The 25293-nt window shown below is 33.2% G+C and overlaps 2 protein-coding genes and 1 pseudogene across 4 annotated transcripts; 1 reads left to right on the forward strand and 2 right to left on the reverse strand.

Moving 5' to 3' along the window:
- Positions 1 to 1475: 1475 nt before the first annotated feature.
- LOC128180866 (beta-1,4-N-acetylgalactosaminyltransferase bre-4-like) lies at positions 1476 to 24895 on the reverse strand. 3 transcript variants are annotated; one of them, XM_052849029.1, is made up of 7 exons: positions 24801 to 24895; positions 10865 to 11040; positions 9947 to 10179; positions 9595 to 9779; positions 8205 to 8327; positions 7680 to 7775; positions 1476 to 2711 (listed from the first exon to the last, which is right to left on the reverse strand). In XM_052849029.1, exons 2-7 carry the CDS (start codon positions 11004 to 11006, stop codon positions 2591 to 2593), a joined length of 900 nt encoding a protein of 299 aa, XP_052704989.1. In that variant the 5' UTR covers positions 11007 to 11040; positions 24801 to 24895; the 3' UTR covers positions 1476 to 2590. The 3 variants fall into 3 exon arrangements, with proteins under 3 accessions (XP_052704989.1, XP_052704990.1, XP_052704991.1); XM_052849030.1 differs by lacking the exon at positions 24801 to 24895 and adding an exon at positions 20738 to 20865; XM_052849031.1 differs by lacking the exon at positions 24801 to 24895 and adding an exon at positions 16871 to 16940.
- On the reverse strand, positions 4244 to 7607 carry LOC128180865 (uncharacterized). The gene is made up of 2 exons (XM_052849028.1): positions 6021 to 7607; positions 4244 to 4362 (listed from the first exon to the last, which is right to left on the reverse strand). Exon 1 carries the CDS (start codon positions 7379 to 7381, stop codon positions 6026 to 6028), a length of 1356 nt encoding a protein of 451 aa, XP_052704988.1. The 5' UTR covers positions 7382 to 7607; the 3' UTR covers positions 4244 to 4362; positions 6021 to 6025.
- Positions 23441 to 25123, forward strand: LOC128180869 (uncharacterized; annotated as a pseudogene).
- The last annotated feature ends 170 nt before the right edge of the window (positions 25124 to 25293 follow it).

The following is a 25293-nucleotide window of genomic DNA, read 5'->3' on the forward strand; positions in this document are numbered from 1 at the left end:
TTATTTTACAGTAGCTATGAACCTAATTTTTTTTTTAATGATTTGTATCATAAACAAGGTGAGCAACATATAAAACATTGAAAACCGATGCACAATAAATTCATTTTTTTTTTAATATACATGCCTAAGAGGCAGAACACGTTGTTTTTTTAAAGGTCAAGATCTAGTAAATAAATGGCGCCTACAGGTTTATGAAAATCAAGATATAAATTCTTTCAATGATGCTTTATAACAATATCTTTGTTTCATAACTCAATGAAAAATCATGTTTTATACAACCATTTTCTATGAAATATGAAGGATAAAAGTAACAAATCTCGGACTTTTGTCCATTTTTGACCTATGATATATATCTAGAACAGGCACGTAGCATCGTTTTTGAAAGTGGGGGGGGGGGGGCCAGACTCATCCAAAAAATCTTGACAAGCAAAAAAAAAAAAAGGAAAATGTTATGTTTCCCTAAATCTTCAAAATCCTAATCCGTGGGGGGGGGGGGGGGGGGGGGGGGCTGGCTTACTATATAACTTCAATTTCACTACTCATTTCCTCATTTTCATATCAATTTTTTACATACTCCCAAAAAAGTGGGGGGGGGGGGGCCAACTCAATGATAATTCCATTTTTTATATGTAAATTTTAAAAAATTTGTTGCTGCGAGAAAAAGTGGGGGGGGGGGGGGGGGCCAGGCCCCCCCCCCCCCCCTGATGCTACGTGCCTGTAGAATGCCTACAGTTTCTCGAAAAATGGCATTAAACGAGCTCTTGACCTCCTCTTTAAAATGATGTCAAATTGAATATAGGTGTCGGGATTACTTTTCACGTGATTAAATATACAATGTCAAAATATTGTTTTATTTTCTACATAATTCCTTTAAAGCCGTTAAATACGGGAAAAGATTCACCAAAATCAATTATGACGTCATGATAGTTCTAGCACCAAAAAGACACTCTGGAATCATTTACTAGATCTTGACCTTAAGGAAGTAATATATGACAAACTTTGGTTACTGTATAATATTATGTGGATTCAGTATCGTTTTATTCAAATCATCAACAATTTCTTAAAGTATTGTGTATTTTATGCAATCGTGTATAAATGAACAAATTAAAGTTTGGTGAAAAATCCTTAAAAAATCGCAGTAAAAAGCTGTTATCGCAACAAGTTTACAGGGGACTGTTAGAGTAAAAGAGTTACTGTTCAAGTTCTTGATTGCTACATGTAATTAAGTATAACTAACTGTGTATTTTTGATGAAACATTTAGTTGGCGTAAACCCACATATTAGCATAACGATCTTAATCTGGAGTTATATACTTTTTTAATAACAAATGCTATCTTTAAAAAGTTTTATATAGTTTATTATGATGATTTGTGAAATATAGATAATGAGCAACACATATAAGTGTTGAAATCCTAAGAATATACGCTTTATGAATAGAATCTTATGAAAAAAAAATTAATATACCACCCTATAAGTTAATTGTACACACTACAATATCATTTTTAAACAACAGTTCGTGTGGCCACATCGCTCACCTAAACAACAATGGTCATAAGTTTGATCAAAGCAGCATGATGCAACATATCGGGACAAATAGAGGAGTATATATTTCATTGTGCTCAATGTTCTGGAGAATCATTCATATCTGTTAAAACCCGATCATTTCATTTAAAAATTCTAAAAATACTTTGAGTTTGCCAAGCGTACGCTCTGTAAGTCAAAACAATGTGAAACTACCGAATATAATTTTTTTTTTGGTTATTATTTTTTTTGGTGTTATTTTGTAAATTTCACAACCAACCAAACACGTTTTTCTTGTAAATTTAAGAAATTGATTTGATTTCGCATCAATGCAGATTAAACAATATGATCCTTACAAACTTTACATAAGAGGTTAGATACAATATAAGGTGCTGTTTTGATGGTTAACATACATATTTACGACCCACTGTAAGAGCCAATCGACTGTTATATACCATAGCATCATACTGTGTGTCCAAGCATACTATTTAAATGATGTCAATTGTCTGCCTTTGTCTGCTGTTCATCTATCGCGTTTTCAATCTCATCTCTATCAAGACATTACCATGTTAAACTATCTTAACGGAATGGTAACCACAGGTACAGTTTAGAAAGAAAATCAAATTTATACAGCGCTGTTAGTAACAGTTCTACATAATGTTTTTCAGTATTATACACATCTAAATTTCCATACATTAGATCGTATTTGTAAGTAACAAGTACTTACATTTTTAGCGTTTGCCACACCAATATCTCACAAACACAATGAAATGACAAATAAACAAGACTACATTGCTTTCTATTTCTTCATCAGATAATTAAAATCAAGTTTATAAAAACAGAGTAACATACGCTCAAATCAAAAAGGTCTACATATGTATTTCGTTTTCATGGCTTACAAGGCTTTTAGTGAAAAATCATGAAAGGCAGTTTACAATCAATCTTTTTTTAATACCAAGCCATCATGCCTTCTTTAAAAAAAAAGCCCAGATGAGCATTCTCAAGCTGTACAACTTTTATCTATCTTAAATGTAAGGATGCTAGTTGAAAACATTTCAGAACAGGATTTTCACGTATCTATTGACACCATTGTGAATAAGTTATAACGTTGGATTCTAGGACTTTGATATACCAATGATGACAAACCATCAATCTTATACCGAGTGTAGCTGTCCTTTAATTGTGTGTGTCTACAAAAGAGAAAAATAATTTGATTTGATTACTATGGAAAATTTAAAAATTAAACGATACTTACAAAGTAGAAGTTTGATTGTAATTCTCCGAAGTATGCGTCAGTATTAGAGATCAGGTGAGATTGCAAAGCTATTCCCAGAATTCAATCTTAAAAGGTGCTGAGGCCACAAACAGAGACTCTCAATACAGGGTGGGTGCGGTGTGGCACCTGATCTCTAATACTGACGCATACTTCGGAGAATTACAATCAAACTTCTACTTTGTAAGTATCGTTTAATTTTTAAATTCTCCATCAGTATGCGTCAGCATCGAGATCACGTGAGAGATTTAAAGTGTGGTCACAGCACTAAATATGAGAAATGGACTTAGCAATAATGTCCTAATTTCTACTGAAAGCATTAACAAATTTTTTAATTTACCAAATTTATTAAAACAAACATTTTCAACCTATTGGGTTGAATTGTCACTTGTGGAATATTTGGATAAAACTGACAGTCCAAAATTATCACTATTTACAGTTCTGTGGTAAAACTTATGAAATGTTCCTGAGTTAGACCATCCTGCAGCATTCATGATACCGGTGAGCGACATTCCCACAGACTTTGCAGCACTAGTGGCAGCGGAGCGTGTGCTATGTGCACTAAAAATGTTCGTGTCTATGCCAGCGTCTGTCATCACTTTTTTGATCCAGCGAGCTACCGTTTGACTAGTTACAGCATTATGTGGCTTTCTAATCATCAACAATAACTTAGTTGTATCTCCTCTAATATCTGCTGTTGTTTTTAAGTACAGTTTCAACAGTGAATATACACACAGAGGTGGACTATCTGAAAACTTTCTTAACACTAAAGGCGCAACTTGAAAAGATGGTCTTGTTTGCTTGAGTAACACATTAAACCTAAATACTATACAATCATCCTCTATATACATATCTCTTATATCTAAACAAGCTAAGGACTGACAACGTTGTCCTGAAACTAAAGCTAATAACATAGTCAACTTAGAGGTCATATATGGTAAGGACAAACTCTCATTTTCTAACAAACTAAGGTATTCTAACACTATATTTACATCCCAAGTAGTACCATATCTAGGCAAACAAGGTTTAATATTGAATACACCTCTCAAGAATCTTTTCACTAAAGGATGTTGGCCTACAGGGAGATTATCTACAATAATGAAACCTGACAGTGCTGATCTGGCTGTGTTTATAGCACTATAACCACAACCCTCTGTCATAAGTGATGCTAAAAAATCTAACACATTAGAAATAGTAGGTATACAACTGTTACACTGAACTTGACTTGAATATTGAAACCACTTCTTAATGTACACATTGTATTGTTTACATGTGGAGCCTCTCCATGATTTCATAAGAACTGAAATTGATCTTTCCGATAAATCAAGTTTCTTGAAATTTTCCCTGAAACATGGCACACCATCAAATGAAGTTTTCGGGCCAGAGGGTGCACTTGTGTAGGACTGTTTTTCAACTGCAGCATTGTTTTGGATGGCTTCAGAGCAAGTGGAGGTTTCACACACATTCTCAAGATGATTGGGTACCAGTTCTGTGTGTCCCATAGAAGTGTAACCAAGAGGCCTTCTGCTTTGTCCATCAGGATTTTTTGACATACTCGGTCGATAATGCTAAACGGAGGAAAAGCATAAAAAGACAAATTAGTCCAAGAAATAGTGAATGCATCAACAAAAGATGCTCCAGATTCATTTTTCCAACTTACAAAACATTCTAACTGTTTGTTAAGTCGAGATGCAAATAAATCAATATGTGGTTTAAAATATACACTAGTTATAGTTTTAAAAAGTTTTTCATTCAACATCCATTCTGTTTCATCTCGAATCATTCTACTCTCCCTGTCTGCCACTACATTATCAACACCTGGTAAATGTACAGCTGTTAACCACATATTATTTCTTTGCACAAAAATCCATATTTCTCTAGCTTTATAATTACATGCTGTTGATTTTGTACCACCCATATTGTTAATATATGCCACTGTTGTGGAATTGTCACAATAAATTTTTACATGTTTATTACACAACTCAGCATGAAAACTTTGTAGTCCAAGAAAAACTGCATGTAATTCCAAATAGTTAATGTTGGGCAAGTACTGTTTTTCTTCAATGGACCAATGTCCCGCTGTAGAGACACCATTGTATTCTGCCCCCCAACCTATTCCTGATGCATCAGTGGTTAGTGTCGCTTGGATACTTTTCTGTCGAATTGGAGCCTTGATGCCACTATTTATTTGTATTGACCACCATTTTAAGTCTTGAAGCGCCTCTGCCGACAGTGTCATTTTTGAATCAAAGTTTCCCTTGTTACATTTAAGGGCTATAGCTTTTTCTTTTTCAAGTAGTTTGGTATGTAACAATCCTAAAGGAATTGCTACTGAAGATGAAATAAGGACTCCCACTAGTTCTGCCACTTGTCTAATTGAGTGTGATTTATTTGAACAAAAATTGTGATAAAGATTTTTGAATTTCTTTATCTTTTCCGGAGTAAGACTGATTGTCATTGATTTAGAATTCAAAACAAATCCTAAAAATACAATTTCGTGTGTAGGTACCACCACTGATTTTTCTTTATTGATCTTAAATCCCAATTGTTCAAATAGATCTATTGTGTCTTGTATGTTTTTTAAACACTGTTCATAAGTTTCTCCTTGTAAATAGGAATCATCAATGTATGCAACAGACACATGTCCTTTAGATCTAAGTGAAGCATATACTGGTTTTAGGAGCTTAGTGAATAGTCTGGGTGCACTTGACAGACCATTTGGTAAACATGTGTACTGATAAAGAGTTCCTTTCCAAATGAATCTTAAATATTTTCTGTCAGGATAGGCTACATTCACAGTATAATATGCATCACTTAGATCCACAGAACCCATATAACATCCCGGTTGAATCAATCTTAAAGCTGTACACAGTGTTTCCATTTTAAAATGAGCATACTCAATGTTTTCATTCAGTTGTTTTAAATTCAAGATAACACGATAGCTGCCATCCTTTTTAGGACGTAAAAACACAGATGATATATACTCATCATCAGAGTGTGAAGCTTTCTCCACTACCCCTTTCGCCATTAACTTTAAGAACTCTCTGTCTAGAGCCACAGCCTCTGCAGAGTTGAGTTTAGTTTCTCTCACTGAATATTGAACAGGTACTGAAGTAAATTCTAATGAATATCCTTTAACAGCATTAAGGATGTATCTGTCATGTGTGATAGTTTTCCACGCTGATAGAAATTGACTAATCCGTCCGGCATGTTGAATGTCACCTACCTTCTCTACTTTTGGTGGGACACGGGTTTCTTGTTGTAGTTCTTCTTTGTTTCGTGATTGCTGTGGTGGTAGTTCCGGTTGTAATGCCCCAGCTGGTAATGCTGGGGTCCTCTCCCTAAAAAATTAGGTTTGGATCTTTCTCTGAACTTCAGACGAGGATTGAACTTCATTCTAGTTTTGGAAGTTTTGTCATCATAAGCTACCTTGTTAGCCATTTTGTTGTATTCCGTGATGTTTTTCATTTTTTCCACCACGTCATCACCAAACAAGTATGCCGTTATATCAGTCTGACTAGTGCACAGTTTTTTGTATTCTGGTTTCATGTTATTTTTTATACATGCTTTTCTGTGCAAAGAAAGTTCAGTGTTACTAGAGGCCAACAAGGCCACACCATCGAGCAGATCTTTGGCTGCTTTGTTTTTGTCAAATTCATTGTTAGGTTTCAGCAAACTATCCACCACCTTGATTACGGGACCAAGTCCTTTCAATAGGGTTTTCTGGATCTTATGAACCTTTACGTCCGTCGACCTCGTAGTTTCGTTCATACAATAGTTCCAAACGAAATCATTCACTCGAGGAAATTCCAACTTGCAGTTTTCTGGCCGTAAATGTTTATCAAACAAGTCATTTTTCTTCGAATCTTCTAATTTGTTGACTAACAGCTTATTTACTAAGTCTGCCAATTTTGTTGTCACGGCATCGGAAGTTTTTTCCTCAACAATGTAGTTGGAAACAGCGAAGAAATCTTCGTCATGTTTATCCGAGCCGCCATTTTTGTTTACCTCTACGTCATGTCCGCCCAAGTCTGAAGGCCCCGCCTCCTTTTGACTGACAGCGGGTAATTTTCCATGCGCGGTCGACTCGCAGCTTATCTTGGCCTTTTTTGCCGCGTTATTAGAAACGTTGTCGGCCTTTCTTTTAGTTGTACTATGTTTTCCAACCGATTCAGAATCACTATCATCAGCCGATTCTGCTTGCACATAAATCAAATTATTTATTGCATCCAAAGATTTCTTCATGGCCATCATAGCCGAATTTTGATCTACCATGAATCTTTTGAACATCGATTCGGTAACAAATTCGGTGTTATACACAGTATCTTGTTCGCTGCACATTTTATCTTGTGTAGTTACGTAATCTTCTTCTTTAGATCTTGGTCTCGAAGAATCATCGTCCACCCACTTATGGGCATTTGGTGACGAATTATGTTCAAGCGCATCTCGCTTACGAGAATGCTTTGCACTTGTATGCGCATCTTGATCATGATGCGTTTCCGACTGTTCAATGACTTGGGTTAGAAAATCCCCCAAAATGGCGTCGGAGCCTGAGGGACGCTCCTCGTCCATCATGTCCATATCCATATCGTAAAAACGCACGATAAAACAGTTTACATCTAAAAACTCCTTTCAAATTTACCGCAAATGTTCTGCACCAATTCACTATCCAACGAGAAACGCTAAATGTACTAAAAAACGGTCACAAAACAAATTTAAATTACAGAGCATAAAATTCCACGACTGATCAAATCTGGGTCAAACTTCGCATTGAATTCTGGGAATAGCTTTGCAATCTCACGTGATCTCGATGCTGACGCATACTGATGGAGAACTATAAATGTTGAGGTAAGCACGTGAAGATGCTTAACAATAGATAAAATACCTCGCTGTGTTAACAGGGGTTCTTCTGTGCTTTAACATTTTGTATCTTGCCAGAGAGTTCCGAAAACGAAAGATCGACAATTTATTTGCTATTGTTCTGGAAAAAAAATTTAAACTCTTACTATGAAAAATGCAAGAAAACAGATAATGTAACTGAAAGAATGAGTTGTTTGTCCGCTTTGTAACGTCTGAAAGGAATTGTCGAAAACAATTAATTGACCGCTAACATTATAATAATACAAATATTTACATACATAGTTGATATACAATTTTAAATGAACATCATGATGGCCTCTGACTTGTAACATTTTTTGCATAGTCAATGATATAGTTAAGTTCAATTTATAAATTCATATATAGACATGTATCATGATTCAAAGACAAACAATATGCATATGGTAAGTAATGTTGACACACACATTAGCCAAATGCATGTAACCAAGACATAAGAAGTAATATATTCTAAAACTTTATGAAAACTATAACACAGAAAGATATATGAAAGGAAAAAAAAAAGAAAACAAACCTGTAGCTCATATCATCATCTTCACCGCCCCAGTTCACAAACAGATTGGACCAGCCATTGACCTGCTCAAACTCTTTTGTTTTCCAGGCAGTGACACCTCCCAACAAACGTTTGTCAGGTAATCTAAACAATAACGAAAATTGCATCATACTAGTAGTTTAAAAAATGTCATTTATTAAAAGTTTTGTTTAGTCCTTATCTTTTCCCCTCTCATGAAAATATAGATAGTGCTTTGTAAAATTACATCCAAATAATTTTTTAATTTTAATTTATAAGATATGCATGTACTGCTTTAATTGATTGAGATTTGTTTCATGATATGCATTATAAGCCATGATTACACGATAATTACACTGTTGAAACGGTCCTACCTAGAGTTGTTTGCCTTAAAACCTTACAATTTCAACAAATTATTTTTGAATTTAAGTGAATGTTTGTCACTGGTAGCGTTTGGAGCATTCGTAAATGTTATGTATATTAAGATCTTTCTCCGTGCCATAAGGCGCAATAGCTTATCCCCTGTATCCGCGGTGCTAAGCGGATGAGAGTCATTGACTCCCCCTGAATGGGACACCAGTCCATCGCAGGTTAACTAATTAATTATCATTTGAGGCGTGATTTGTTAAACATAGCAATTTCTTAAGTAGTAACATTTATAGCACAAATATGATTAAGTATATTATAATTCTTAAAAACCTTGGCTGGCTTCAAAAACATAATTTTATTTTATTCATCCCTCATTTTAGCATTCTAATTACCATTATGCAATGCATCTCCTACCACCCTAACACTTAAAACAGACACTGTATGCCTCTTAGTACATTCAAATGGACCTTTTCCAAAACAACATTTACAACTTGTTACTTAAGATTTCAGAAAATACAGTTTACACTCTGAGAGGATGATAAGCATAATTCGAAGGTTGCCTAGTGTAAATGTAACTAATACATGCATGGTCAATGCAGTTACGATTGAGGTGAATCTTGTAGTTCTATAATTGCACCTGCTTTGAAATTAAACATGTTCACCTTAGGTATTCACAGAAAATGGCCAAACCTAACTTGTTTCATGCATCTTTTCATGCACCATTCATGCATTCATGCATGTTGGTTTGATGGTACAGCTAAATGGTTGGTATTAAAACCTGCTTCAAAATATGGCTTATTTATCAATCAACATTTGAATGATAGCAGCATTTGATATATTCCGCTTTAAATTAAAAACATGCATTTCTGTTTGATACAGGAAAAAGAGTAGCACAAAAATAACACTGCAGCAAAAAACCTTTAACAATGGACGTTATTTATTAGCCTTGTTGAGGTAAGCTAGATATAATGTTAAATTAAATCGCCAAGATACGCATAAAAAATTCTTTATGACAATTATTTACTTGTAGTTTAACGTATTTACTGCTCTTGACAAATGCATGGGACTTCTTACACATCCATATAGTATATTGTCATTCTCAGGAATTAGATCAACATCATGGAAGACAAAACAAGTATGGTTATCTTTTTTTGCCTCTAGGTATCCAATATTGAACAGCATTCCCTTGTTGAAAGGCTTTTCGTCAGCCTTGAAACAAAAAGATAAAATGAGTACACTGCACCTATCCAAATCCTTCTAAAATATTATAAAGGTATGGTAAATACGTCATATCTTATTTTAATTCACTTTTTACACATTTGTCTAAAAATGTAAACAATATATTTGATTGAAAATAAAATGTCTTTCTTGCTTACCTGTTTCAAAACATATATGGAATACTCTAGTTGCTGACGATATAATATTGGATGTAAATTGTTCAGCAATATCCTTAAATGGTTATTCCGATTGCGGAATGGAATTAAAATGGCTACCCGTTCCCTAGGTTTGCATCTTGTGGGTGTATGGTGGCCTCCTGTTTGCACCCATGTAAATCTGAACTCCATGTCTTCATAGGATGTATCCGTAAGATTAGGGTAAATCGTGCCTACTGCGAATAAATTGAGAAGGTTGGTTGCTTTGGTTTATAAGTTATGTCTTTAAACTTTTTGTAATCTATGATATCATTGAGCAAGCAAAGAGGTTTTAACAATTTAAAACCTACATCATTTCAGAGTATTTCCATAACAGCATTGTAGTTTAGACACAAGTTGGATACAAGTACCCCCCCCCCAAAAAAAACAAAAAACAAAAACAAAATAATAACAAGTAACCATGCAATTAAACGTTGTAATTTTTCTACCATATTAATGTGTGATTAAATAATTGCTTACTTGAATAGAGTCATTCTCAAAATGTTAAAATATGTATATATCAGGAAAAAATACAAGAGTTTAATGGGTCACTTGAATTTTTTTTCTTTAGTCTGAAAATCAGTTGAAAATAAAGTTAATTGTTGTGTTATATCCATAACCGTAAGACACATATTACATTTGCCGGTATTTATCATTCCCAAAGGGTACAGAATACTGAAAAGATTTATTTAGTTTTGGGTATTCGATAAATTAATGAAAATCAAGATTTAAGTACTACCAAAAAAATTACTGTGTAGGTAACAACCATAAAGGATTTGAATTCATAAGCATTATACTTTCTTATAAAAAAAAATAACATTATTGTTTAGGTATATAGCCCCTAACTCATTATAAAAATGAACCGCAAAATGGGAGAATTACCTAAACTCTTTGGGTATTTTTGGCATATGTTGTTATCTTCTTCTTGCTCAGATGTCAACAAAGTAAGATTGGAACAAAACACTAAGAAAGAGAGCCCTAAAACTGTAACAAATGACGTCCAGATGTATCTTTCAGTTTGCATATTGAGCAATGACCATGAACTTCGGTGCCACTAGCTGAAAGTAAAGAAAAACAGTTTAATTAATATTAACTTCAGATAAATTTTGCAATGCAACATATTTAAACAATCAAAATTCCATGAATAACGATTTTATATCACTGTACATTTTAATTGTAGTGCAATGCTTTTGATACTCTCAGTTACAAGCAATGTTCTTGAAAGAATTCACTTGCAAGAGAGGTAAAACCAATTACCCATGTATAAAGATAATTTTCATATCTAATGTACGGAAGTGTATAATTAAGTGCTATTGACCAATAATTGTAAATATATGTCATAATAATAAAATCACATTGATCTCTCTCTAATGCGCAGGTTATTAGGTTAAGTATAACATTAACACCTATGATTGAAAAAATATATACATTATAAATTGCCAAATGGTTCCAGGTTAGCTATAGAACTTTATCATTTTCATAATTATGACTATTATATACAAAAAGGTATTATTTTTAAAAAACTAGAGCAGAGTTCGTTGCAAAGCAACGAGTAGGTCTTTTCTTGATTCTGCGAGTTGAAAATACACGAGGGTTGTTCGCAGACAAGTTCGATTGTGAGTGGACTATTCGCATGATACCAGCGAAATTTTTCATACTTAATCTTGCCGTATTTTCTATGAAACATGTAAAGATTTGTTTAATTTAGATGGACCTTAAAAATTATACAGATTAATTATTTTGATAATATGTGCTTCACGGATAGAGGCATGTCAGTTTTTAATTGTTTTATATTTTGTACGCATTTTTCCCTTTTAAGAAAATGTACAGTTTAAGCGCATAAGAATTAACAATTTTTCATTTCAGATCACAATAAGTTATGAAGGTCATTTTGTGAATGTTTCAATCAACTTGAAGAATTTCTGACTGTTTTATCGCCAGATATGGACGACCAATGGAAAATGGAAATACTGATATCTTGAGCTCTTGCAGCACCCCAACCCCCATACAGCCAGGACCTTGCACCTATTGAGTCCGCTTTATTTCCTTATCTTAAGTCAAAACTGCGTGGACAGAGATTCTCGGACCTAATTGATCTACGATGACACAAAAGACATTATTAAAAAAAAATTGAAAATAATGGTGTGAACATGCGTTTTATTAATGGGTTAATGACATAAAAAGTGTGTGAACTAAAAGGTGTTTACTTTGTAAAAGGGTGACAAGTTAAATTGCCTTTTAATAGTTTGACGTCACCTGACGTCGTGGAAATATGAAATGGTGCTCCGTAAATTCAATTAATGTAAATAGAAATCGTTGTATCTTTTGATAACAACTTCAAATCATACAATTTTCTGTTGGTAGTCATTTAGTAAAACAAACGCCATCCTACAAAGTACACAGTAATTATGCCGTAGATCACTCGCATATCATTATGCGTCAAACGATTATAAATTAAAGACTAAACTTTCAGTTCTGCTTTCGTTAAAAAATGTGTTACATGTATGATTGAAAGCATGTATGAAAACATGTTTTGTAACAGACCTCTTGAAAATGTTTAGGAAAACTTTTTGTCGAACACAATTTGTTTAATCGTTTCAGAAAATCTTAAAACAATTAGAATTTTAATGGCAGGTAGCAAGCATTGTTATATACATGTACTCGTGATTCATGTCAGAAATTGTATTTCCTTTAAAAATGAATCTGCATACAAAACACGTAACCGTTTCTTTAAGAAAACTTCTGTATTTTAATCTTTCCAAATTTGTGCAAGTTTGAAATTGTTGCGTGCATTCAAAATTTAGTAATCAGTCAAAATTGATGGCATCTCTGAACATTTCTATACAGAAGTGTGTTTCGTCTGATATTATCTAATTACACATGTAGACTTGGACATTCAAAATAATTATTAGCTACCAAAAACCAGCGGGGAGTTTATGCCAAAGTGAGCGTCTAAATTTTACACCAGATGGTGCTAATTCATAGAGACACCGTTATGTGACTTGGTATTGAATAACCTTATTTACAATCAAAGTACTGAAGTACTGACGGGAGTTGATTTTATCGATTATTATTTATCTTAAAATCAACGATATGTTATTTTGCTTGGCAAATAGTTTATAATCTCTATTTGAATTACGCACATTTTTATAATATGGATTCTCGGACTTTTCGAGAAGAATTTCGAGAAAACCTCTTATGAATCATGTTGTGTAATATCTAAAAATATAATTGATTTCATCAAACTATGAATCGGTATTCGAAATATTTCAAAAAGTGTATGAATCCAACCAATAATGAACTCTAGTCTCGTTAAACCAGATGCTCGGCTGTCTCCGTTAATCTCCGACAAGTAAGAGATACCAGGTCACGTGATAGCTTGATGATGCGACCTCTAAATATAGACTGACTCTTTGCTTGTCGGAGATGTACGGAGACAGCCGATGGTTGAACGAGACTATATTGAACTCTGGCGTAGGAATACATACGACTGCAAAAAACTTTTAAATTGTTCGTACTATTTAAAATCTGACTATGTCTTAGGTATTTATAAATAAGTTTCCTTTTTAATAAAAATGCTTCAGCGTACATTACATCGAATTTATCGATTATTTTCAAGAACTAACTCTTGTCGGCGGTGATGATTTGTGCTTAGGTCCAAACACTGTTTCAGTTTTGATTTGCCAGAGTAACTGCATAGGAGAGTTGATTAAAATCAACTCCCTAAAATGAATTTCACTTCTCTCGACGATGCAATAATACACAAAATCCTTATTTTTATGTCAGTTTTTTCTTCTTTATCAGATCAAAAGTAATTCTCTCGGAAAAAAGTTGACTTACGTATTCTGAAAAAAAACGGGAGAAACTTTTATTAAAAATGCGGAAGAAAATGGTGTTACGATTTTTATTTTCATTTTAATTGAAATAAATATGACAAAGTGGCATATTAAGTCGGATTTTTTGGTTAACGTGTGTAAAAAGTAAACTCGACGCCCATTCCATGTTTTTCTTTTGTTTGTTTTGTGCTTTCTACTGTTTTATCATAAATATATATCAAGACACTACACTTCCGTAAAAATCTAAAATGTGCAGATTTAGAGGGGTGAGGTATTTGTAACATGAATCCATGTTTGTATCATTTGTTTAAGCATTGTTTAGGATTATGCAATTTAGATGACCGCAGATCGCCAGTTTCTACGCGATGGATCTCCTTGGCCAATGTTCGAAGGATGAGTTACGTGATAGTGTACACAAAAGTTATGGGTATGTAGGTCGATTGTAACAGAATGTATGTTTGATATTTTTTATTTATATTTTAATTATATACATGTATGATAATTGTTGATAATATCTAAATGCATTAATAAAGACCGTGTTAATACATGTCGTCGCACGCTGGGGCATCGCAGGAACATATAAAATGCTAACTAAGTGAAAATACAGAAATATAAAGATCTCTAAGGATTTGTTAAAAAAACAAAGAGGGGACATTCATATACAGTGCCTAAATGATAAACGTCCGACGGTGACATACATAAACTTCACGTGCTTCAACCTACATGTAAGAGTAGTCTAAGCTTACGTTCTTAAATGTTGCAGTATTTGTATGCTTATATTCTTATTCTCATTCGTTTTGTTTTTACTACTTGTGCTAAATTAATTAAAGAAAACCACTGCAATATCCAAACAATACTAAATTTTAATTTGATTAGATTATGAAGAACAACATTTTCAGCGACAGCATTATCGGTATATTTACCGTTTTTTAGTTAAAAAGCAAAGACTTTCCAGTCGCGTACATTCCTTTTTTAAGGGGCAAGTCCCTTTTGTATGGTCTCAAATGAAAGCCCTTAAAATCATGCACAACTTTTGTTCTATATGTATTTAGGAAATATTTCAAACTAAAAAGTTTTCAAGCTAAAACATGAGTAAAATTTAGCTTTTTTTAAAACATAGATTTTGATTTAATAATTCGAGTGGTATAATTGGAAACAAACTAATTACAAAAATCAGAGGACAACATTCAAAGTGTCAATATTAAAGATTTTTAACTTTGAATTATTATATCCCTAAAATTTTAGAAAAAGGGAAATAACTCAAAACCAGAAGTTGCGATTTCATTTTTTTTGTTCATTGGAAACTAAATTTGATTTACAATATACCCTGAAAATTTGAATGAAATCGAATGGAAAAAAAATAAATTGAGGTTTAAAAAATGTCCAGAAGATTATTACACATTTATGTATAATAGGGCGTTTTTAGGACTAGAGTATGATTATATTTATTTGCGTAAAACACGGTTAAACCTTTAAATCAACTAACGAGTGATTATTTTTACAAAGAATTTGGTAAGTATGGGATATACTTGCCCATATCAAAATATGTATGCAGTGTAGAATTTTTATATTGATTGAATCTTAAAAGGCAGACAACTTGTTCTTTAGAGACAGTTATTTCAAACCAATCTCATAAAATTAATGTAGACAAAGGTCTAGCAGGTTCATGGAAGTCATACACATGGTGGTTTAACAATATCAATGTCTGAATGTCTCATTTAATTCTCTAGGAAAAATAACTTTATATTAAAAAGATTCAGGTATGCATATTCCCGTGTTTTTATTTTCAAATTACACATTATGATGATAAAAAAGGAATATTTGATTGATTGATTCATTGATTGATTGATTGATTGATTGATTGATAATTTGATGATTAATTTCTTGATTAATTGATGGATTGATTCTGCAACCATATACCTGCTCATCACTGGGTGTAAGGTTGATTGTCAAGTGCAATTTTAATTTAACACAAGTTCTGTAATAACATGTTTTTGACTGACTTGGTTACGTATGCCTGTCCTTATAGAAACTTTCACTATCTCCAAACCGCAGATTATAAACTTAGAGTCTCATTAGAAAAGCTAAATACAAAAATTAATGTCAAATGGTTCCAAGGACGTTATAACGCTGGGAGATATTAATAATGGTATGGCGACCATCATTCATACCAGATGTTAAACCATGCAACCTAGCTCAAATGCAAACAGGCTTAAGCAAAAATTGATAAACCTATTATACATGTTTAGATTGGATTAAAGTAGATCCAGTGTTCTTTAAAATTTGTGTAAGATAGTTTTATATATCTTATGTGAATAGAACTACATGGAAGTAACTAGAATTACTGTTTAGTTCCAGAAATTTTTGCAGCTTGATTTTATCCTAAATTTCACATTTTTATACATTTCATCTATGCTAAGGAGAAAAAACTCTTTTTCTGAATTTTCTCTCAAATGTATGTCAAAATGCTTTAATCTTTCTTATCCCAACAATTAATTTTAAAATGTGTTTGTAGTTTTACTTTTCCGAGGCGGTTGACAATATTATTAAGTTTATGCATTCAAATATTTTTCTCTTTACAAAAACGTACGCTATCCTGATGCTTAATTATGCTTTAGTTCATGTTTATCTGACATCTCAAAAAGTGTGATGCCATGTATATTTTTGCTTATAATTGATGAAATTTAAGTCTATTAAATTGAAATCAGTTCTGTTTTTCAACTGTCATCAGAGATAGTTACGATTATAAAGTTACCTTAAGCTGCAGATTTGTAGCTCGATCTTCGGTTAAATTCGGATTGACTTGCCGCAGAGCTACAGTGGCTGAGTCACACAAACATACACAACATTGCAATTGCAATTTACGATGAACAGCAAAAAACTAGTTTGTGAATAATTTGCTACATGTGTCATTTTTCGGTATTAAGATAGTTAATACCATAGAGTACTCATACAAGTGTCATCTCTATACTTGCCTAAATCCTTTTCTTTAACACTCTAACTGATAAATAATATCAGATAATAACATTGATAAAGTACATGTTGAACTCACGTGAAAATCGATTCGCCATTTTTTTTACGTAAACAAACCCGCACTGCTTCACCTCATGGTGCTAAGGATTGTGTTAAAAATAGTTTTGAGAGGCAATTCAAGTAGTCCGGGTTACTTTTGAAATCAAATATATATAAAGAATGCCTAAAAGAACTAAGTTAATTGATCGAAAACTAGAGCAAGATTTTGTGGGCGTTAATTACAAGATCTTTGTAAGCGATGCACTCTTGCTCTATGGCTTGTCAATCCAAATTTCCCCTAAAATTCTAGATTTGAAGCTTTCATACTCTTTTTCAATTATTTGACAAATAGAAAATTAAAACGCATTTATTCATTTTTTCTAAAGCAAAAAATAAATAATAAACAAATTTATGGCCCTGAAATTGAAATATTTGGGATTTTTATAACCTAGAGTTATCGTTCGTAACACGAGTTATCTCTCCATTAGAGCAGGTATACGCTATTTAACCAGTACACTGGTTTAATAAATGGTTATAATAAACGTTTTCTGCCTTGTTTGATCGGTTATTGATGTAAATTGTCAAATGAATGCAAAAAGAAAATTGTGCAATTAAAGGATGCTGTAACACTCCAAAACCATCACGGAGATTTGACTGGCTTCGTTTTTAAAAGTGCAGGGGGGGGGGGGGGGGTCATCAAAACAATATTGACAAACCATTAAAATCCTAATCCTTGTGTGTGGGGGGAGGGGGATGGAGGGAGTGTAGCGTACTGTATTGCATAAATTTAAACATAATTTTGATTTTACCATTCATTTCCTTCATTTCACAGATTCACTTCAATTCTTTTACATGGATGATGTACCCCAAAAAATGTTGGGCGGGGAGAATGCATGTTTATACACTTTTTAACGTGTAAACTTATGAAAACTATCTGCTGCAAAAAGAAAGTGGAGGAGGGGGCTTTCTGCTGCACTTCCACTCATGTAGGCTACGAGCCGGCCATCTACAAATATTTAATGTAATTGCTTGAAGTGCATACGTGGTTTGAGGAGAGCGCAGCTGATACATGTGCATTATATTTTCCAGTGATATGGACATGCAAAACAATCATAATGACTTGTCTGTCTACTTCTCTAAGGAGAATTTTTTATTCTATCAGTAGGTCGAAATACAATGAGATGCATTATACCTACGCATCTGCATTGATCATTGGCGGACGTCACTACACTTCCTCTTGATGGATTTCATTTAGATTAATTATTGACTTATTTCAATTTTAAGGATAATGGATTAAAACATATGTACCTAACTTTTGCGTAAGTTTTCGCATATAACTTGCAAAAATGTTTTCATTTAAAGTTGCATTACGATTTTGATCGATTTTGATCGACAGCATTAACGTTTGTTTCTTTTAATTGTTCATTCCATTCTTAGATATCCAGGTTTCTTTATTCTAAAACATGGTTTTCATGTGCATGGCTAATTAGTATCAATTTATATATATATTAATATATTAATTTGCTCTTGGGCATTTCTTTTTAAATTCAACTTCAATATTCCCTGACATTTTACCATATAATTGTTTGCTACAGATGGTACGTAAATAAAGTACAACTCAATTAATATAAGGGCAATATGATAAATGATAAAAGTGATAAAAGTACTTAAAGTAAAACAAACAAACTACAAAAAGTGTGTGAGTAAGAAGGCTCATTAAAGGCTTGATTGAAAAAAAGATTGTCTTATTTTTTAACCGAAAACAAATTCTAATTTCGATGAAATCTATATAATATAGCACTGAGCTCCTATTTCAACACTGTCATTCCTCTTAACCCTATATATGACCGTCGGTGCCTGCTGAGATACCAAAACTCACTGTGTCTATTTATGTTTCATGAATGCATGGCATTTCGAACGAATGCATATCAATTGCATATCAATTTGCGTTTTAAAAACATTCTATTTTTAAAAAAGTGTGTGCATGATAGGGGGAGCAGACCGACCAAAATAATCAAGACGAAAAACGACAAAAGGAGTAATTGTTCGATAAGTAAGAATCAAAATGTCTTTCATTAGCAATGTTTACCGATTGATCAAAAATATGTAGATCACGTATTTGTAAACTCCCGCACTGCTTACTTATCATTGAATATCCGGAAGTAAAGTATACCTGCTGTAAGGGGCAGATAACTCTTTCAGTACCGATAACTCTAGTTTATTGGAAGACGGAATAGATTCAAAGGAAACCATGTTAATACTACTAGAGTCTGATAATTGCTATGTTATTCGAAAAAAAAACTTTGTACAGTAGGGAGTCATTGGGATTATTATATTATGATTAAAGAACTAAATTTTAAATGCTTATCCAAAAGTCTCTATATTGAATGTGCCATTCGAAAATGTGCTTGATTTGGATCATTTGATATATTACTTTTTGGTTCTCTTGTCTGTGTTTGAAAATGAGGAACTAACAAAGGGTCTACGAATGTTAAACGTCTTAAAACATTTAGTTCCGAGTTATTTAGAAAATTTTGTCATTCAATTTTCTGAGATGTGTAACCAAACTACAATAAACAGAGATGTTTCAAGAAAGCAAGCTATTCATTTAGTTCATACTGTAGTTTTTTAAAATTACTTTCTAGTAATATGATAATATTTCAACATTCACATCAACTAAATGGGTATTGATAATCAATATCCAAACAGTCATTGCATGTGGTTGAAATAAAAGTTAAAACAGTGTATTGATTTAATATCATGGCTAAAATTATCATTGTTGGTGTTTTTGCTATGTTTGATTTGCGTTTTTAATGGGTTAGGTTGTGGTTGAAATTTAATTTGGGTATATCTCTAGTGTAATTTGCAGTTATTTAATCTAAAACAATATAAAAGAAAATACCTATGCATTTTCAGATGACTTGTTGCAACAATTATACAAAGTCCTTCAGCATTTAATTATTATTATCCTACCTCATTATACTAATTCTATATAATGCAATATCTAATTGGTTCTAGACATTCATGTGTCAGGTCAATAAAACTTCATTTTCCCTGTCAACGTAATATTTTTCACCATATCCAACCCCTTTAGAAAATGAATTTTCTCTGATGCATATGTAAAATACCGAAGATAACCAAATGATGTAAGAAATTAAATTCCTTTAGTTATACTTCTATCAGATTAACTATTTATAGTTAGCCACCCCTCATTATATAAAAACGATGCTATAACAATTTTTCTGAAACCGACATTTCCATGTGGACGTCTTAAGATAAATAATGTAGTATCCGTTAAAGTGTTAATATTATTACATAATTTGTAGGGCTGAGTATTAAACGCATCGTACAGTAAAAGCAACACTTGTGATTTACTCGAAAAGATACAGTACTAGTAGCTATCAAATTAAATACTCATCATCAGAAATTAAGCTTCAAAAATGCGGGGTGTTATATATTTGGTGTAATTCTACAGTCATTGAGAAGAATCGGTGATCAAATTGAATTGAAAACGCTTGGTAAATATTTTTTTGATAAATAAAAACTGATGATTGAATTTAACAAAATATAAGATTTATAAGCAATGTTTTTCTAAACGTCATTTTTACCAAGGTAATTGTTAAAAAAGTATTCTTCTTTGCATTTAAATTGATTCTTTCAGAATTTTAAAACATTTTTTTACAGCAAAAAATTATTAAAGCCTTGATGTTCATACATTTCCACGATGTCTGTGTAATTTTCCTTTTGGATATTCTAAAAATATGTCATTTTTACGATGTAGAGTGTAGAATAAGAATAAAATTTATAAAAAAAATTCTAATGTTAGTTGTTAAGTCTTTTGATGATTCCTCCACAGACATCGTGAAAATGTACGTACATCAATAAAAATCTTCAATTATTGCAATACCTTGTCAGATGATCCTGTGAAAAGCTATGCATTTCGATGCAATGTCCCATGAATATATTGGATGATTAGGGAACAAAATAAAACATGCTAAGCACAAAAAACTAGAGTACATTGAAGTGTCGAATGAGTTTTCAGCGTACAGAAAACCATGACACTTATAGATAAAGTGGTTAATAATTATATGGTAAGTACATCTATATCCTGCAGATGTTAAAAAGGCGTCACATGCATAAAGAAGATGTTTTCATGTTTCAAATCAGCTTCATTCTTACAATCTTAATTCTGACATTGTAGGAAGTATTTTGTGTGTCATTCTACTGTATCATTCACGATGATCTTTGTTTAAATTCAAACCATACGGGAAGGAATTTTAAGGATACTTTTTAAGGTCTTCCGTTTCCAACGGAAGACCTTATAGTGATTGCAGTGTTTCTTATTAAGGTCTTCCGTTTCCAACGATGATTGTTAGGTCTTCCGTTTCTAACAATGATTGTTAGGTTTTTTAGGTCTTCCGTTTTCCAACGGAAGACCTTATAGTTTTCATTCGGTTTCTTTTTCGATTTCTCGGAAATGGCTGAACCGATTTTCGTGAAACTTTCAGATCTAATAGATATTAATCCGAACTTAATATGTATTTTTTTATTTTGATGACGTCATTTCTGTTCTTGAGAAAATGACGTTTTAGCGATTTTCAGAGGGTCGGCTTGTCCAGGGATCTCCTCCTTAACGGTAAAAGATATTGAGTTCAAACTTTCAGGGATTGTAGACAAGAAATTGTAAATTTGCAATTTGGTATTCATATTTGTCATTTTCAAAAGGCGTTAAAGCTCGCCTGGTCCTGAAAATTGAGACTAAAAAAACGTCGTAATTTTTCATGGTTTTCTTAGTTTATCTCTTTTCTGAAAAATATTTTGTTAACACATGTAATGCAAAAAAAGTTTATATTTACAAGACCTTTCATTTAATATCAAGAAAAAGGGGCTGGCCCCTCAAATTAGGGGACCAAAGGGCTCTAAAGTCTTTCATCTGTAACTCTTTACTGAGGGATATTTTGTGAACAGTTATAGAAGCAAATATGTTTATTTTATAGTAATGTATCCAAGCAATGTTATGATTTTATCATGTGTTACGTAATTAGGGGTTTTTAGGGGCCAAAATCCAGAATTTTGATCACATATATCTCAGAAAGGAAAACTATTTTGAAATGCAGTATAGAAGAAAAGATACTCAGAATGATATATCAAATCATATGCAATTTTCAAAATTTCGATAAACGGCCCCTATAAGGAGTTAAGGGTTCGGCCCCTAAAATGTTCTTTCTCATATATCTCAAGAACGGTAACGAATTTCTAAACAATTGTTGAACAAAATGTGTTCAGATTTAAATGACCTTTTATTTGATAGCAAGAAAAAGGAGCTGGCCTCTCAAATTAAGGGACCAAAGGGCTCTAAAGTCTTTTATCTGTAGCCCTTTACTGACGGATATTTTGTGAACGGTTATAGAGTCATATATGTTTATCTTACAGTTATGTATCCAAGCAATGTAATGATTTTATCATGTGATACGTAAATAGGGGCCAAAATTCCAGAATTTTGATCACCAATATCTCAGAAAGGAAAATATTTTGAAATGCAGTATAGAAGAAAAGATGCTCAAAATGATGTACTTTACAAAATGCAACCTTGAAAATTTGGTTCAGCGGCTCCAATAAGGAGATATGGGACTGGCCCCTAAAACTTTTTTTTTCTCTCAGATATCTCAAGAACGGTGACGAATTGCTAAACACTTGTTGAACAAAGCTCTTATCCCGGAAACAAAATAGTATCTGGCCCTTCGAATGTACACCCTGTTTTTCTATTCTAAATCATGATTAGCTGTTAGATAGCAAAATCAAGATCGAACATATATGAGTTGCGTCAAGCGAAAAGGGACCTTCGTGACATAGAATAAATACGTCACAATAACGCTGCAGAGACTTGACGTTTCGTCTGCTTGTTTACCGGAAAAAGGTGAAGAAAACGCACAACGTTAAAGATCGTATCATATCTATATGTAATGTAAATAAAAGCGTGACCATCGATCCAACTTTCATGGATTTACAGGTAACTTATTTATTTTCATTACATGTGCATTTATTTTATATGACACTTCATAAAAACAACATACATGTATAGGGCCTATATGATAATTATACGCCTATATAGTTGTCAGACGTTAACTTACTGTACATAAATCGTTAGAAGCAACATTACTCATTTCAAACAAATGCAATTCCAATAAAATAGCAAGTAATAGCTCCTTCTGTTCAGAGGATTTGACAGCAGAAATCGGGGACATTTTGCTGTCATTGAAATAATGCATGTTGATCAAGAAGTAAAGTACGCACTGTCAACACGTAATGTAACGCACTTTAGCTTAAGCAATTGTTAGCGGCATCTATAGACTTAGTCATTAATGCAATGTTTTGGTATGAAATATTTATTTTCCCTTCTTGCTAAAGTAAATATATTTAAAAGCGGAATAGTTTGTCATGACAACGATCATGAAATATTCCTTTCGATAGATATGTACAATATTTACTATCGTAACTTCTAAGATCCCATAGCGTAGTGGTATGTGTCTTATCTCTAATGTCAGAGGTACTGGGATCGAGCCCTTGTCGCAGCGTGATGAATAGTGACAAATTTAGCAGTGGAAGTAGTTAAGTTCCCTTTTGCAACTATTTTCTGCTTATTAATGCCGTTATCAGTTAACTGCTTTACTTTCATTCTTATGAAGATATTATTGTTTTGATACAAAGAATATATAAAAAAGGGGGGCTGTCAGTTGATTAATGGCAATCCGATGAATTATGTAAAGGGTACTATCCTTATTTAATTTTTCAATACACGAACTAAACAAACTTTTTAAAATCAACAGGCTTTAGACAACTTGATTGATGAGTTCCTCCCTCGTCATAGACAAGTGACAAGTGCACCGTCTGATGAAGAAAGTGATAGCGATTCGGATAGGGACGAGTTAATACACAGTAACCTCGTTCATGATGATGTTTTAAGAGAACGAATAGACCTGTTTACTCAAAGTAATGGCGATGACTATAGCGAAGAGATTGAAAGTGAAGACGACGACAACGTATCATGTAATGGAAACAGTGATATACAGAGTTTGAAAGAAAAGGTTTTGACATCTTGTTCATGTGGAAAAAATTGCTTAGACAGTGTCCCGTTAGATGATATCCAGAGCTCGATCTTGGCATTAAGAGAATTTTCAAGAGAGGAAAGAGACATGTTTATCATGGGGAAACTTTCGTGCAATTCGAATAGCTGTACACAGAGAGGAAAGGAAAGAAAAAGGAAGAGATACACATACTTCTTCAGGAATAAGGAAATTTGCAGGGGGTCTTTTCTTTTTGCATATGGTGTTGGTTCAAAATATGTGAAGAATATTGTGTCCCACATGAAAAATATGGGTGCATACCAAGAACGCACAAAAACAAGAATAGACGCTCTAGCAATGCTTTCTGCTTTGATGACCTGAAAAATGCAATAGACTTTATCCAGAATTACGCTGAAGAGTTTGGACTCCCTCAGCTCAATGTGAAAAACCAAGGACATCCTCACATCTTTCTGCCGTCATCTGGTAACAAGTCATCTCTGCATTCAACCTACGTCACATCATGTACTGAAGCAAACAAACGCCACGTTGGTCTTACAACATTTAAGCTTCTGTGGAGAGACTGCTGTCCCCATATCAAGTCTGTCCAAAATGTGAGAATCATCGGGCCAACATATCTACAGCTGCTGGACAACAGGAAAAACAGGAGCATCTGCAGGCTTTCACTGAACATTTGTTAATGGTGGAGAAAGAGCGTCAGGTAGTTAAACATTTTGATAATATATCAACACTGTTTTTGTATTTCTCTGTAAATTTGTCTATGTTATTGTTTGACATTATTTAACCATTGCAGGTGTATAACAATGCAGTAAAGAATGCGAGAAAAGAAATGGAGCTAAATCACAATTATCTTGTCAAATTATTAAATAAACTACGAGGCTTACAAACCTGTTATCTGCCGCTTGTCCTCCGATCCCTCAATTTCTACTATAAACTTACTGAAAACAGTTCATTGTACTCTTACATACCTGTTTACCTCATAAGGAAAGAAAAAGCTTTATTATAAAAACAAAACTTTGTTTCAAATTTACGCTAATATAATTTCCGCGATTCAGAAATCGTCGCGAACAAAGCGGAAATTGGATACACGCGGAAAAAAACCTGATATACGGTATTATTTGTCGTTTGGTATCAAACATTAATATTTTCTTTCATTAATATTTTCTTTTTTTTAGGTGAAAACAAAAACAGATATGTTCTGGGATATCTGATGTGGCGAACTCTCATGGGCTTGCATCACGATATTCAGCTGTCAATGCAGGTTCCATACCATGGCCGATGTCTTGTTGATGCCGGATTTGCTAACATAAAGCGGCTGTACCACAGGACGGATGTAGATAGCCTTTCCGGTCTTGTTGAGGTGGTTAGGAAAAGCGCCAGA

This window comes from Crassostrea angulata, chromosome 4 (genome assembly GCF_025612915.1).
Source record: "Crassostrea angulata isolate pt1a10 chromosome 4, ASM2561291v2, whole genome shotgun sequence".
NCBI classification, from domain to species: domain Eukaryota; kingdom Metazoa; phylum Mollusca; class Bivalvia; order Ostreida; family Ostreidae; genus Magallana; species Magallana angulata.

Coding starts and splice junctions, on each gene's coding strand:
- LOC128180866 (XM_052849029.1), bottom strand. CDS start 11,006: ATGCAAACTGAAAGATACATCTGGACGTCATTTGTTACAGTTTTAGGG. Junction 10,180..10,864: donor AAAATACCCAAAGAGTTTAG/GTAATTCTCCCA, acceptor ATTTATTCGCAG/TAGGCACGATTTACCCTAAT. Junction 7,776..8,204: donor GATGATGATATGAGCTACAG/GTTTGTTTTCTT, acceptor TTTTTTTTCCAG/AACAATAGCAAATAAATTGT.
- LOC128180865 (XM_052849028.1), bottom strand. CDS start 7,381: ATGGATATGGACATGATGGACGAGGAGCGTCCCTCAGGCTCCGACGCC.